Source organism: Dendropsophus ebraccatus, chromosome 4 (genome assembly GCF_027789765.1).
Source record: "Dendropsophus ebraccatus isolate aDenEbr1 chromosome 4, aDenEbr1.pat, whole genome shotgun sequence".
NCBI classification, from domain to species: Eukaryota; Metazoa; Chordata; class Amphibia; order Anura; family Hylidae; genus Dendropsophus; species Dendropsophus ebraccatus.
In genome coordinates, this window is record NC_091457.1 from 104,584,077 (window position 1) to 104,600,323 (window position 16,247).

General features: G+C 42.6%; 1 protein-coding gene across 1 annotated transcript in view; it reads right to left on the reverse strand.

The window, feature by feature from the left end:
- Positions 1 to 16,247, reverse strand: part of DNAH1 (dynein axonemal heavy chain 1) — a 44,433-nt gene that overhangs the window by 26,212 nt on the left and 1,974 nt on the right. The window contains exons 3-23 of the mRNA XM_069966599.1: positions 15,425 to 15,635; positions 14,690 to 14,762; positions 14,283 to 14,457; positions 13,129 to 13,285; positions 12,777 to 12,909; positions 11,940 to 12,083; positions 11,030 to 11,282; positions 10,514 to 10,671; positions 9,977 to 10,188; positions 8,625 to 8,923; positions 7,629 to 7,779; positions 6,197 to 6,390; positions 5,691 to 5,916; positions 5,404 to 5,523; positions 4,840 to 4,922; positions 4,615 to 4,756; positions 2,340 to 2,495; positions 2,029 to 2,227; positions 1,441 to 1,694; positions 1,119 to 1,331; positions 417 to 581 (exon numbers count right to left, since the gene is read on the reverse strand). Coding sequence (XP_069822700.1) covers positions 417 to 581; positions 1,119 to 1,331; positions 1,441 to 1,694; positions 2,029 to 2,227; positions 2,340 to 2,495; positions 4,615 to 4,756; positions 4,840 to 4,922; positions 5,404 to 5,523; positions 5,691 to 5,916; positions 6,197 to 6,390; positions 7,629 to 7,779; positions 8,625 to 8,923; positions 9,977 to 10,188; positions 10,514 to 10,671; positions 11,030 to 11,282; positions 11,940 to 12,083; positions 12,777 to 12,909; positions 13,129 to 13,285; positions 14,283 to 14,457; positions 14,690 to 14,762; positions 15,425 to 15,628 — 3,711 coding nt within the window. The 5' untranslated portion in view covers positions 15,629 to 15,635. The remainder of the gene's footprint in view (positions 1 to 416; positions 582 to 1,118; positions 1,332 to 1,440; positions 1,695 to 2,028; positions 2,228 to 2,339; positions 2,496 to 4,614; positions 4,757 to 4,839; positions 4,923 to 5,403; positions 5,524 to 5,690; positions 5,917 to 6,196; positions 6,391 to 7,628; positions 7,780 to 8,624; positions 8,924 to 9,976; positions 10,189 to 10,513; positions 10,672 to 11,029; positions 11,283 to 11,939; positions 12,084 to 12,776; positions 12,910 to 13,128; positions 13,286 to 14,282; positions 14,458 to 14,689; positions 14,763 to 15,424; positions 15,636 to 16,247) is intronic.

The window sequence follows — 16,247 nt, forward strand, 5'->3', positions numbered from 1 at the left end:
ATGAAGGCTTACAAATGTCCCCGCAGCTCCAGAGCTCAGAGGATTTATATAGAGGTGCATTGCCTCTACATAAATCCCGTAAGCACGGAGCCCATCCGTGCGAATAATCTGAAGCCTACGCTAGCTCAGAGCTGGCGTAGGTTTCAGTATCATTTTTCCCCCGGAAAAATGATAAATGCGGCAAACGCAGAAGCCGCGCCCCCCTCTGCGTGCTGCCACCCCCCCATAACCGCCCTCTCTGACCCACTGGCGAAGGTGGCGCAGATTGGCCCAATATGAATAAAATATTTGCAAAAAGACCTTTTGCGAATATTTTTTTAGCCGATCGGGGCGATCTGCGATGAAAAAAGGCATTTTCGCCTTTTAATACATGTCCCCCTATGTGCTTATACGTATATAAAGAAACAGGCACATACTTGTTTATTCTCTTCTGCACTGCGCATGATTTTCCTCCATGTCCTCTCCATGGTCTGGTAGCGTTTACTTTCCACTGGCAGCTGTCTGTTGATGTCATCTGAGCTAAATATTGGTTCCAGGTACAGCCAGGAGCGCTGACAGGTCAGCCATTCCTCCAGTACATCCTGAGTGAAACAAACAGGAGATATCAGAGTTTCGGTCTCAGATTACTACTCCTTAAAATCCTTAAAAATGTATTCAACTAGCCCCATGTCATAGTGAAAGGAATGATACCAGATAGTCCAGTATTTTGTGCTCATTAACAATCTACAGTTGGTCTCCAATGGCTCCTGAGATGATGGTGAAATCCTGATAAGTCGTAGACTTCACATAATTGTCAAGAGCTACCAAGGAACAGATCAATAGATATCGGTGTGTGTGTGTGTGTATATATATATATATATATATATATATATATATATGTGCCCCATTTTTTTGAGAGTCTGTACCCTAGGACAACCATAATAATCCCAGACTCTTGGTATTTCACTGTATAAATAACCTCTTGAATTTCCCCTGGAGTCCCCTGCTTTCCTTCTGGCTGATTGTCTGTCTGTCTCATATTAAGTGATGTTACCATGCCAGCCTTGCCATTAGTTCCATCACAAGGGCCCAGGGAAGGCTTGTATTGTTTGAATTTCATATAGCAATGTCTGTGTCACCTGTGTCAGTCTGAGTTTGCTCTCCCAGGTATTGATGCGATCTTCAAAAGGCTTCTTGTAGGGAGAAAAGGACATGCTTTGGGTCATGACAATGTGGTCATCTAACAACTGAGAGGCTTCTTCTGGGCTCTTCAGGATAAATGTCCCTGTCTCTTTATACGGTAAGATGGTGAACAGTACTGAAGACCACTCCCCCTCCATCTTGTCCAGAGCCTGAGAAAAAGGTCATGATAAATAGTTTTAAATGTACATATGATCAGCCTCTGCCGGCCTAAACACTCATACATTAGAGAGCAATACCATCTCAGGCTGATCCAATCACCTGCTCAATGGAGAATTCCTTCCCAGCAATCTCGGCCACTTTGGCAATGCTCTCGATGTGGTCTTGAAGCTTCATCTCCAGGCAGCGGGTGAAGGTGAGGTTGGACTTGGGCTTGACGTTTATCTTTATCTGTTCAGATAAAATCTCCCAGTGCCGATTCCTCATACCGGGGTTCCTCAGGCCTTGTATCAGTGGAATATAGGGCCTAAACTCTTCAATGCGTCCTTTAATGTCCTGAGCCACATCCTGGCAGGCTAAAAAAGGTGTCATTATTGATGACTGCTATGGAAGTGAAATAAACATGGGAAATGAAAGTATGTCTAAGATAAGTCCACATTTGGAGCTACTTCAAATAGTGTATGGCAGACTTGCATTTCTAGCAATTTCTTCATGTTACCGAAATTGCTCTCCAGCATTACAGGCAACAGAAGAGAGCAGTAATGGTGAGTGTGACTTCCTGCACTATTAATACAAGATAGATACCATTTATGTAGATATGTGGTAAAGAGAAGACAACATAATTGCCCCATGTACTAGTTAAAGCAGTTCTAAAGGTGAACATATGAGCTGCCGTACACAGGATCCCACCTGGAATGTCTTTGAAATGTTTCACACACTTGTGCATGTTTTTATAGGACTCCATAACGTTCTTTTCCAGCTGCTCAGCATCGATGGTGGAAAGAGGGTCATTCATCCAACTCTCATACCAGCGCATCCAGTCTGAGACTGTGGTCCATAGGTCACGGAAGGGCTGGAAGTCTTTCACTAGTCTTAACAGCTTGTCATACTGTGCAAATGAAAAAAGGGCCTGGTTACTACATCAGTAATTAACATGATGATACTCTTAAATAGTCACTGCTCACATGATAAAATGATGATGTCTTAGGTGTGATACTTACATTGGTGACAGGAAGGCTAAAGAGCCTCTCCCTGTTGTTGTAGAGCTGAGCCAGCTGCTGGGATTCATTAAGCTGTTTGTGAACCCTTCGGACCTCATTGGCAATCTCATGGGCGCGATTTATATCAACGTGAGTGGAGAATCCAGCAACAACCATCTAGGTTGAAAATTAAAGGGAAATTATAGTGACAAATATTACCAATAACATAAAGAATACACCACAAGCAGATAGACCCACCCCATACACTGAGGGTCCTGATTCAGCAATCTGCTAACCCACAGAACACAATGAGGCAAAAAAATAATACTGACTTAAACTTATATAGCTCACAGTGTACCTGCTGTTTCAAAATATTTTTTTAAAACCTGCCTGGTTATGTAAGATTAACCCTTGTGGTGACATATTCATATTCCTACTGAATAGACTAAAGAGACTGCATTGTGCGGAGGGGTGATTTACACATTATTTTACTATAGATGACATGTGGAAGGAAAGGGGGTTACTCACGCACTGGCTTTACAAGGTATTATGTGACCAGAAATAAATGGAAATGAAAATAAATGCAGCAATACAGCAAACTGTTACTAAACAACACTGAACTGTTACTAAACACCCAAGGCAAGAGGGAACGGGGAGAATACATAGAGCATTCAGCATGTAGACATACAGCAGTAGGTACACTGGTATTTAAAGAAGAGACAGCTGCCCAGAACTTTGTGGGTGTTGAGAGAAGAAATGGAAGCCTTGATTAAACTCTCAAGAACAGCAGGAACAACTCAGCTTGCAGGTACAGTATACAACACAAATTCTTTCAGGCTCTTTCTCCAAGCCCAATTCCCACTTCCTGTGTTTTGTCCTGATCTAACTCTTACTACAGACAGATTTCCCCAAAGAACAGGCAGGGGAAAGCAGTTTGCAGACAAAATGTCTTCCGGCCACTGCTAAAATCCAGAAGGCGGCAGGGGTAGAAAATAGCAATCGATCATTGCTTACCTCTCCCCATGGCTACGATGTGCTGCATGACCAGCTCCAGGACCCCCGCCGGAAGGCATTTTCTCCTGAGTTGTGATGCCGTCACAACTCGGGGGAGAATGCCCGTCCCGGTTGATGGATTGCACGCTCAGCCAATCAGTGACTGTACAACCTATAAAGTCCTGCCTCCAATATTCTAAAGCGTAACAAGCATTCAAAACCAAAAGAGTTGCACAATTAGGCAAAAGTATACAAAAAGTCTTTATTACAATAAATCAATTCATAAAAACAGATAAAATGAGATATGGGATAGAACACAGAGTTCAAAACCAGAAGGGGAGGAAGACATCAGTGTAGTATGACAAATTATAAATAAAGTATACTGTGGTAGAGAGTGGTAGGGTACTACCATCTAGTGGTCATGTATGGCAATGACAACCATAGAATATATGTAATATAAGGGGAAACTGTATATGACCCCAAACAAATTAGGCAAAAGTGCGATTAAACAATTCAGTGATCAACCAAACATACACAAAGAAAAATTAGTTGTATATAAGGCCATACAAGAGTAACTCATACCACAGGACCAACACTGAGATCTTACCCCCCGACTGGCACAACAGCCCGACGTACGTTTCGCTCACTTCATCAGGAGCTTAGCTGTTGTGCCAGTCGGGGGGGAAAGATCTCAGTGTTGGTCCTGTGGTATGAGTTACTCTTGTATGGCCTTATATACAACTAATTTTTCTTTGTGTATGTTTGGTTGATCACTGAATTGTTTAATCGCACTATTGCCTAATTTGTTTTGGGTCATATACAGTTTCCCCTTATATTACATATATTCTATGGTTGTCATTGCCATACATGACCACTAGATGGTAGTACTCTACCACTCTCTACCACAGTATACTTTATTTAAAATTTTGTCATACTACACTGATGTCTTCCTCCCCTTCTGGTTTAGACCTCTGTGTTCTATCCCATATATAATTTTATCTGTTTTTATGAATTGATTTATTGCAATAAAGACTTTTTGTATACTTTTGCCCAATTGTGCAACTCTCTTGGTTTTTGGTTTCAATCAGTGACTGTAGCAACGTCCAGCATAGGGGGAATCACCAATCTTTTTATCAATCAGAAACAATAATAATAATATATCATAAACATATTACACATGACTTTACAATTCTTAGGGTCCATATACAGACAAGAATCTGTGACGCCCTGCTTGCAAGAGCTTACAATCTATAAGGAACACCATAAGTACATTTTCTGTTAGAAGCATCAATAATGCACTGACCTGCAAAGTGTCTAGTCTCTCCAAGAAATTATTTTGGTCCATAACTTGGATTTTACGGAATCTCTCCTCATCTTCCAAATGCTGTTCCCGGATGGTTTCCATGGTTATGGATATCTTATGAGGCCAGGCAATAACGAACCACCTGATAAAGAAAAAGTATAGGGTCACATTCTCAAGACAATCCTCTCCATATACTTCACCATGCTTTAAGAATGACGCACTCACTTGGCATTAAAGTCATCCTGGGACAAGCTGTAGAACAAGTCATCAATGACCTCATAATCACCAAGCACTTTTCCTATATTCTCCTAAAAAAGCAGATACATCATTTATGTCAGAAGTCACTCTTTGTACTTTGTATCTATGTAAATTATGACTGCAGGCAGGGCCGATTCTAGTTTTTCTGTTCCCTGACACGAAACCTGAAATGGTGCCCCCTCCAGTGCCCACACCGCCCAATCATACACCCCTGTTCCCACACCACCCCATCACCCCCCCAAGCCTATTGAAAATTGTGTGCAGAAAATCTTCAGCTTATAATAATAAGCTTCAGTTCCCAAGTCCACATGAGTGTATAAAATTCTTCAAAATTCTTCAATCTTTATTGCTTCTCCAAGAATGTGCTGGGATAAATATGGTGATTTGGCTGAATGTTTCAAACCCATTCAAATCAGTGATAGCTGTGCGAACCTGAAGGTCTGATATATGTGACGTCTCTGGGTTATTATCAATATTATACAAACTGGTGAAGGATGACTAGGTGTGAATTACACACTTCAGGTGTCTTACCTCCAGAGACTTTATCAGCTCAGGTACTCCCTTCATCCATTCTCGGAGCTCTGTCAACTCCTCAATACTATTTGGCTTTTCATACAATTTGCGACTGATGGCTCTGAACTTCTCTGAAATCTGGTTAAAGGTAATAAGAAATAAGATCAGAAACTAAAATAAGGAAAAACATTTCTACATCTCCCTCTGTATAGGGAGATAATAGCACAGAGGGGTGAACAGAGCCCTTGAGCCTGAGAGCTAACAGAAGTTAATGAAGATAGTTAATGTAGATAGATGTTCTTTACCTCCTCCACCTCCTTGTGCACGTTCTTAGCAAATAACTCAAGCAGCGCGTTAGAGAGAGCCTTTCTTTTCCGGGACAAATTCTGCTTCACCCCTTCTATAATTATCTGGAAGGGACCAACTATGATCGAGTTGGGGAGAGCGTGGTCCAGTCTTTCTTTTTCTAGAAGATGTTCCTCAGCCGCTTGTCTCACCTCTGGCGCTGAGGGGTTCTTTGCTCGGAAGGCTCTATAGAGAATCCCATAATGTGATTAGGCACGTATACTGTATTACATTACATTACAGTACAATATTTCTTACCAATCACATAACACAATTTATCACACTGGGGTAAAATAGAGCACTCTGTATGTTATAAGTAACAGATGTATGTAAATTTGGAGGAGGCACCTATCTACAATGTATAAATGACCTGACCTGGTTAGGCTGGGTCCTCACTTTTCCAAGATTTATTAGGGGATATTGGAAAAACTGCGATATCGCCATATAATAATATATTTGAACTCACTTCATGTAAGTTTCCACATCTGTGTTGTTAAGTTCCAGGTATTTCTCGTATTGTTTTGCATAGGCCTTCAGTGGTATCAAAGCTTTATACATGGCCATGCGAATGTTGTCACGCAGCTCTTCCACTGCAGGCTCATGCAGACCGACAGACTCCAGGAGCGGCGTGCCACTTATGAAGAGGTCTTCTAGCACAAACTACACATGTGCAACAATGAACAGCAAAGCATCAGAGAATTGACAGTAAAGACAGTGCAGAGGATCACTATGTATTTTGATATATACAGTAATGTCAGTAATGGGGTGGTGCTATGACAACCTCTCAGACATGATACAGAGGCGGGTTATCAGCAGTAATAGATGGAATAGGTGGTACTGTAGTCTAAGGTGAGTGGATCCCATGTTTGATCACAATGTAATTATATTACTGTTATATTCAGTGATTTCAATACAAGAGGAGGGGGCTGTGACAACCTCTCGAGTCATCTTATAGAATCTGGTTGTTAGCGATAATACCGCAACTTAATTGCAACAAAAGTAGAGACGTCCAGTGCAATAAGGTTCTTCTGATCAAATGAATTCCACATCCACAGGACAAATCAAATAGAAATTAATTTAATTTTCTTCCTTAGCGCCATTTTCACTAAATCTTTAGTTTAACTAATATGCAAATTCCTCAGTTTGGTGCCCTGGAGGCGGGACTACTGCCCTCAGTCCACCACTCCACCATCTGCCCGGACCTCCACAGTCTTCTAACCTGCTGTTAGTTTTCCTTTAAAAGCAGCGTCATGTGTTTTGGCTACAAAGCCTTAAAAGAGAAGTCCCATGAAATAAAAAAAAAGGCGTGAAGGCAGGGGGGTGCAGGAACAAAATAAACAAAGTATACTTACCCATCCCTGTGCCCCCAGGTCTCACTGATGGCTGCCGGCTATCATATTCCATCAACATTAATGTACGTCATGTACACAGCTCCTCCAGCTGCAAAGTCATGGCCCGGCTGATCGATTGCCTGCTCGACCAGTCAGTGGCTGGGGCAGTGTCCTGCCCCAGACACTGATTGGCTGAGTGAGCAATCGATCATGTGGCGTTGCAGCTGGAGGAGCTGGAGGCCAGCAGCTGTCAACGGGACCTGGGATGGGCGCTACAGGGCACAGGGATAGGTAAGTATACATTGTTTATTATGTTCTATAGCAGATTCTCTACTTTTAATATGTCCTGTGGATGTGGATTTTAACTTGATTTACTGGGAAAATTTAATTCAGAAGAACCCTATCCTGCTGAACTACATGTGTTGCAAGATGTGCTGTGGCTCCTCAGCATCCAACTAGCACAAAGATTCTACAACAGGTAAGAGTTGGTCACCATAAACATTGGTAGCTGGTACTGTAGTACATTTTCTTACAATGATGAAAAAACTGAGGAAGAGTAATACTCACTTTCTCTAGTTGGGGTACGCTGTGAGTTGCCAAGATCCCTTTATCAAACAAAGTCATTAGAGTAGTCTCAAAGTTCTCTAGTGGTGTGCTGAAATGTGCCCCAGTGCTGTCCAGTACCAAGTCCAGCAGAAATATTGGATTTTTCCTTGGTCTTTAATTAGGAGAAACAGAGAATTACATGAAAAGAAAAAACAGTTACATTGAATCCCTATTATATATCAGGTCAAGAGACATGAGATGTGTAGTTGATCACACTACTGAACCACTGATCCATCACCTGAGGTTAGGGACCAATGAGAAAGACTTGAGGCAAAACTTCATAGCCAAAGTGTGTGTCCACAAGCTTGCTTACTATTTCTAAATCAGGCAGATATCTCCCTGTGTAATGAAACCAGCGATCAGCCGATGAGCAGGCAGAGGCTCACTCATTTGCTGATCGCTGTGCTCCACCAAGTTAAAAGATAATCTGCTACTGTCCGCACATATCTTTGTGTCGTAGGTGAAAAAGCAATGGCTAGACGAACTTCGCTAAAGAAGCTTGTGCAGCCCTGGCCATGCAATTATCAAGCCGTGTAATAGGACGTGGGTCGGGTAGTGTAATACAGCCTTAATGTATGCATACAGTGACTACACTGGCAGAATGGTGAGCACAGCTCTGGAATATAAAACATCACTACATGATGAGTAATGTATGTATACAGAAACCAAACCAAAACATATTAAATGCAGCACTGGAATATAATACAGGATGTAAATCAGAATCTATAAAAGATAAGTAATGGTATGCATGTACAGTGACTACACCAGCTGAATAGTGAGTGCAGCTCTAGAGTACAGGATATAACCAAGGACCAATAGGATAAGATAGGATAGGATAGGATAGGATAAGAAATGTAATTTATGTAAGTACCTAGTGACAAATTCTATATTTGTACATTTGGGATCTGAGGTGGACAGAGAAAGGAAAATCTTCAGCTGCAGTACATGATATCTTACTTGTATGGGCTGTTGATAAGGTCGCCCCCCCAGTCCAGCTCCTCAGGACATAATAACACACTGTAACAAGCGTCTAGTATGAACTGGGTGAAGCTGACTATGGAATCTTGTACCAGGAAGCGTAGAGAGTCTTGCAGGTTGAATTTGATTAGTTCCATGAGCTGCCGAAGTTTCGACATTTGATACACCTCCCAGTTACACTCGCTGAGATCATACCAGCCTTTTCCTACATCTCTCAGGCTGCTGCGGATGGCATTCTTTAGGGTGCTCACCCAGCTGTCCTTCAGGAACAACTGGACCTAGAGAAAGATGAGAAGTAAAAGATCATAAGTCCTGTGTATTAATGATGATAACTCTTGCTAATGCTCACTCATATCTCTAGGCACCGACTTCTTCTTCTCCTTCTAATAATATAATATATTTGCTAGTACTTTATATACTGCACTCATATAGGTGATATTACATATCCTTTGTAATTGGTAGAATTGTGCAGATCCAGTGACATCTTAAGGGCCTTTTACCTGGGCCGATTATCAGCCAGGCAGACTATTAGAAACGGCAGATTGTGTCTTTAGACCAGGTTTAAAAATTTATCATTATAGGCCGCACATCTTCATGTGTAAACAGGGGATGTGCGGCCTATATCAATAAAGGGAAACTGACAGATATATTCATATCTGTTCTGTCAGTTTTCAGATCACAAGCAGTGCATAGTTACTAGCCTTGCTGCTTGTGATCCAGCATCCGGCTCTCCCATCCTGCAAACGCTGCCTCCTCCATAATGATTGACAGCGGGAGAGGGCAGGGGCTGAAGATACAGGAAGGAAGAGCCGGGACTGCTTGTGCTCTCGAAACTGACAGCATAGATATCTGTGCTGTCAGTTTCCATGGCTGCCTGGCCACTTGATTTGTTGTGCCTTTGGGTTCTGTAAATACAGAGGAAAAATTGTCAGCTCGGCCACTTTATAGCTGATTTTTGGAAACTCTCATTCTTTAAATTGTAGGAAACTCTTATTTTTTAAATCGTTTAAATTAAACTTACCAAGGGGGCATTCACATGTCTGTAAATACGGATGATGTGCAACAGAAGAATCATTATTATGACAGAAACTCTGAAACTGCTTTAATCTTTGCGCTACTGTAGTGATGTAGATTCAAAATGTTTCATGTGAATGCCCCGTAAGACTACAGTAAAATTGCTTCAATCTGGCAAGTAATAGACATTACCTTCTCATGCGGAATACGTATGTGCTAAACTCATGACCAATACTTTCTAGAAAGACTTTTCTTTTCTAATGTAGCATCGCTGTGAAAAGTAGATTAGTAAACCTGGGCCACAATGTTCTTCTTACCTGAGAGAAGGTCTGTGATTGTGTCTGCTCAAATTCCTCCAGTCGGACGCACTTGGTCAGGGTAGAATGGAACAGAGACATAGACGATGTCTTATTGCATTCGGTTCGCACTTTACAGAGGGAGGTAATGACCTCTGACCTGGTCAGGAGAGTGGTGAACGTGAATGCTGCCCTGTTCTTGGCAAATGGATAGGTGGGAATATCAATCAATCCTACAAACAAGAGAAAAAATTGACATGGATGATTGTAGGCAAGAGGACGAAATCCAGCATAGACTAAATGCTTCTCACAGAAGGTCTGTTACAAAGTACCTATTTTTTGCCCTCATAGGTACTATATGCGCCAAAAAGTCCTACATGACTTGAGCCACACTTATTATGACAAAAGGGTGTGGCCTTGAAGAAAGGGATATGGCGTCTGTAAAAGAGTGTGGCCTAAACACACCAACATTTTAGCGCACACATTTCTGTTATGAAGTAAGTCAACTAATTGTATAATTGTACAATGACGGCCTGGCAGATCCCTGTAATATGCTACCTTTGCTTGGGATCTTGTCCTTGGTCCTTTCTGGAAGAGTTACATAGGAAAACTTTTGGGGTTTGGAGGAGACGAGTCGGTCAAAGACAAGCTTGTTCATTGTACGTTCATAGTCCAGGCTGATCTCCATTTCAAGATGTTTCAGCTGGTGATGTGCGCTGGGGGAAATAACACAAACAGCTTGTAACTTACTACGGAAATGACACAGGCCCCTATTTCTTCTAAGCTAGCCTACACGTTATTGAAGGTTTGATGATACAGCTTCTCTCACAATACCATTGTTGTGCTGGCTTGGATATTGCTCCATAGCCACTGTGTATCATGAATTAACCTCCTCTGCAGCCCCCGCTGATACTCCGGTTATGTGTGATTTTTGGTCATTAGCTTTCTTTAATAACTGTATTTTATAGGCATAAAGGGTTAAGGGTTAAGCTTTCATTTCTCTTTCTCTGTAACAGCTGGTGTGTATTAGGCAAACTTGGACTGAACTATTGTCTGTGATTGTGACCTACGTACGTCTCATCCTTCTTCAGGCGTGCTGTGCTCAGCAGCCTCTGCTCCATTCTGCTCACACTTTCTGCTGGCATCTTCAGACTCCCGGTTACAGGCATACAGTCCACATACAGGTTGTACAATAGCAGAGCTTCAGTCTTCTTTCGCAGCTGGTTGGCTGCCACAATCCTCTGTGCAAACACTTGTGGATTCTCAGCACAAAATAGCAGCCTGATCCGAGGAACCCAATATTGAAAAGAGGCCACAGGGGATGTCCCTAATAAATACAAAGAAAAATGAATAAATATGTACAAAACCATCAAAAGCTGCTTTATATAGTGTAAAGAAAGCTTCATCACTGTATCCTGAAAAGCTTTACAGTTTTCTAATACACTTTCTGTCTTCAGTCCTCACTTGTTATCTGTGAATGGGAATGTCCTTTTTTAGGCTCTGTTCACACTACGTAAAACTACGGCCGTTGTTTTGAGGATGATACGTTATAGCAATTTGTACAAACTACGGTCGTACGATGCACACAGCGTATAAGACTACGGCCGTAGTTCGTACGGCCCCGCGAAAAATGAACATGTCATTTATTTGCGGCCGGTAATGTTACAACTACGGCCGTGGATTTCAATGCGGCCGCACACGTAAAATTTATTTCGGCCAAATTAAACTTGAGTTTAATGTAAAAAATTTACTGAGTGGTTTATTGGGCTAGTGGCAGTATTTCAATTAAATGACATGTTTCAGCCCGATTAAAAACATGCTAGGAGGCAAAATTCCGGCCGGTGAAAACAACGGCCGTTGTTTTACGTAGTGTGAACATAGCCTTATATCTAATGGCTGAAGATCTGACCTCACCTAATGTCCCCCACAATTTGTAAAAAAAACACACAACCCCCATATATGAATGCGTAATACTGCCAAACACCTCTCTGTGGCGCTCTGCAGTCTGCCGCGGTCAGGAGCTGGGTGCCCGTAGACTTATGGACTAAGTAGAGCTTCTTCTCTACATCATATTCCAGGACACCAACATTACACCACTTATACTCCAGCTGCGGATTCTTTGGATCTTCTGTAGAGAAGGTAAAAAAAAATGCAGATAAATTGTAAGTCAATATTGAAAAAAAAACTGTCAGTAGGTCACCTGATGGCCCAGAAATCTTCATAATTTGAAGTATATTTCTAAGAAATGACTTAAAATAGTCTGCAGATCCAAGAACTAACAATTTGGCAAACAATTGAGCTGAGGTCCTATACTGAAGGGGGCTGTCAGTTAAATGGCATAAAGAAAAATAACAAGACCAAGCTCTGTGCAGATACTAAGCAAGCAGGGAATTCTGGGAAATGTTAGCTCTGAAACCTACAGATTGGTAAGTTTACCCCGTCAAGTATAATACAAGTTTTATAATAGACTTTCACAGTACTGGATAAAGATGGCCGCACGACTACAGTTGTAAACCTGAATCCTTTCAGCTGACAGCTATCTCTCTAGATCTCCGTATACACACGAACGTTCAGCATAGCCATTTATATGTTCTCAATGGAGAAATGAGCGGTAAGTCGCTACTGGAGAGCTCCTTGCGATAGCTTATCCTACTAAGAACAAAAGGTCCAACAGTAAAAATCCAACATGTCAGATTCTTTTCTCTTGCATCATCTGTCATGGGAGAGTCGGGAGGCCTACATAATATCTAGACAGTCGACCTATGCCACCGCTAGGTATTAGTGACATAATCACAAACTGCTTCAAGATATAGTTACTTACCATGCCCCAGGACATCATCCATTGGGAGAAGTGCTTGTCCTGGCACAGGTTTTCGTACACCTGACCCCTCGTCATACCCCAGATTCAGCCAGTCAGCCCACGTCCGAACATCAAATTCTTCATCATCAAAAACCTGGTGATAGAACATTGAAAAATGTTTGCCTTTCCTTGTATCCATTTGTATCCATAAAAATGAGCACTCTCTTTTAGAACGATCAGCCCCCCCCATCATAAAATGTAATATAAACTCTCTTCGTGCATTTGTTTTTTGTTTGAAATAAATGTCTCCTTTAAGTGACGCTTCTCTTGGCACACAGTGGTTTCCCATGTATGGTCTACACTGGTAAGTTACCTCCAGAGGTAGATAGGGAGGAAGAAGCTGTCCACTGTTATTCCAAGTGCATAGATGGTCACTGGGGTCACCACGGCGGGGCACCAACAGATTGGAGTCTATGCCTTCATTGGCAAGCAGCTGAAATATATTCAGGTTGAGGTACTCACGTCTTCTCCTGGTGAGGTGGGGATAAGCGAAGGTTATAATATTATAGAGGTTATTGATATACCACCCCCCATAGTCATGCACATAGAACAGACCCCCTCACATCAGTCCCTGTCACTATCTCTACTCACAAGGTAACTCTCCCAAACACAAAAAGACAAACCAGATGCCATGGAACACCATTTTAAAGGCTTGAATCACACACAGCATTTTTTTTAAATCTGACACGGCAGTTTTTGTGCCAAAATCAGAAGAGGATCCAACAGAAAAGAGAAGTACAAGTCCTCCCTTTATAATTTCCATCCTATTTGAACCCACTTTTAGTTTTGGCACAAAGACTGCCAAGTGTATTTATCCAGCTTAAAGTGGATCTTCACACCCTCCTCCATAAGTAGCATTATACTTCTCACAAGTGACAGTATAAAGAGACAGTAAGGCTGCATTCACACGTTCACAGTTTGCTCCGTGAATCACAGACGACACGGACGGTAAATGCCTGTCCTGGACTTTTTCCCCGCACGGCATGATGTATCATGCCGGGAGTGGGAAAACAGTTTGAATCCCCGCAGCACTGCAGTGACAGAGCCATGCAATGAAATGATCAATTACTGTAATTAAAGAATGTATGCACATTGCATTTTCATTGCATTACTGCATGTGTGACAAAAGTTCGGCTTCACATATTTGAATCCCGACGCCTAGAGAAGCTAGGGATGCATGGATAGGAGACCTATGGCCGTATCCATGTTTTCCAGGCAGCCCTAGGGCTGCATCCATCTTTTTCAGGCACCGGAATTTAAATACAGTGTTTGGTTTTAGGCAAACCTGAACTTACTGTAAGATCACTCATCTCTACATACAGTGACCACCTATGGCTCCAGTTTTGTAGGTTGATCTAAACCTTTAAACCATCAGCTCTATGGAGACGTGACATTAGGTACTTCTTTGTACAATATATATCAGCTTGATCCGGCACACACAATTGAAACTTGTCCCAGTCTCATCACCTTTCTAGTTCGATCTTTCGGGGGCACTGTCCAGGTGGCACGGTGAAGGGCAGCTGTACTTTAGGCTCATAGCCTCTCTTGGAGAAATCAGATTTCACCAGCACCTCTGTAGTGGGGCCACAAACCTGCTTGTCCACGATTGACGAAAGATCAGATGGGGTGATAAAGCTGTTCACTAAAAAGAGAATAATATAATGGTATGAGAAGACTGAAGCTGCAGACAGCCCAAGGAACTACACCCAGGTAACAGATGATAATGCAGCAAATGATGAAGAGAAGCTACCCATGTCCTGCCACTGTCTGCTTACTTCTGTGGGAATTCTGGTTGAGCTGAGTGATCTGAAACCAGCTGGTTGCTATCAACTCGCTGCCCGATAATACCACTATTACACATAGTGGCTACTTACCTTTTGGAGTATTGTGCTCCTGGTCAGCTTGTCTGAGGAGATCTGGTTGCACAAATGGCCCGGCATTAACATCCTGAAATATAACAGGAGCAACTGCAGTTTATTAAAGGAGTAGTACTAGTAAATCTACACAGAGGTGCTGTCAAAGAAAAGTTGGGGTTGATGCATTTGTATTACCTGTAATATGGCGAAAATCACAATATAACTGTAATATGTGAATACACCCTAGAGAAGTCTGTGGCATCTCTGCTTGTCATGTGACACCTGATCAAACCTGTGGCTCCTCTGCCTGTCATGTGACTCCCGATCATAACTGTGGTGTCTGTACCTGTTATGTGACATATAATCAGACCTGTGGCATCTCTGCCTGTCATGTAAAACCCAATCAGAACTATGGAGCCTCTGCTTGTCATACGATGCCTGATCACAACTGTGGCCCCTGTGCCTGCCATGACACCTAATAAGACCTGTGACACTTCTGTCATGTGACACCTGGTCAGACCTATGGCATCTCAGTCTGTCATATACGCCTGATCAGACATTTAACACCTCTGCCTGTCATATGACACCTGCTCAGACAAGTGATGCCTCTGTCATGTGACACCTGATCAGACTTGTGGCATCCCTGCCTGTCATGTGACACCTAATCAGACCTGTGGCACTTCTGACTGTCATATGACACCTGATTTGACATGTGGTGCCTCTGCCTGTCATGTAACACTTGATGACACTCACTTTTACCAGAGGGGCCGCACCATAGGTCAAAATATCGGAGTAGAAGCCTCGTTGTCTGATAACTGGATATTTTCGTCTAAGGATTTCATTCTTCCCTGCAGTAGACAATGGCATCAAAGGCGGTGGATGCAGTGAGTTCCCAGAATGGATGTAGTGAGAACTCCTCTTTGGAGAAAGGAAGCTGTCTGTCTTGGTCTGGTCCATCACCGCTCTATAGAGGAGACCAGGGAGACAAACAAATAATTACTAAATAATAAATCACAACTTTACACTAACCCAGGAGATGCAGATAATGCACATCCTATGGAGCTGCAGATCCTCTCACCCTGCCCTGTATTAGTTAAGGCGGCAATTTTTTCCTTCCTAATGGTGTGTTCACACAGAGAGGTTATCTGACAGATTTTTGAAGCCAAAGCCAGGAATGGATTTGAAAAGAGGAGAAATCTCAGTCTTTCCTTTATGACCTGTTCTCTGTTTATAATCTGTTCCTGGCTTTGGCTTCAAAAATCTTTCAGATAATCTGTCTGTGTTAACACCCCATAAAGGGGTAGATTCCTTAAAGGAGACCTGTCACCCCCCCCCCCCCCCCCGTGCTGGGGTGAAGGCCACCCGACCCCCCGCTAGAGACCCTTATACTTACCCCTTCTCTCCAAGTCCCACGCCTGGAGCCGGTCCCGGGACGGAGATATCCCCATCGGGAGCCCGGCGTGCGCGCTACTGAGATGAGTCCGACGCCCATAGAGAATGAATGGAGCCATGTCACAGAGGTGAGGGGGTTTTATCACACTGGGGGCTAAGTAAGAGATTGCGGGCTGTCCTACCT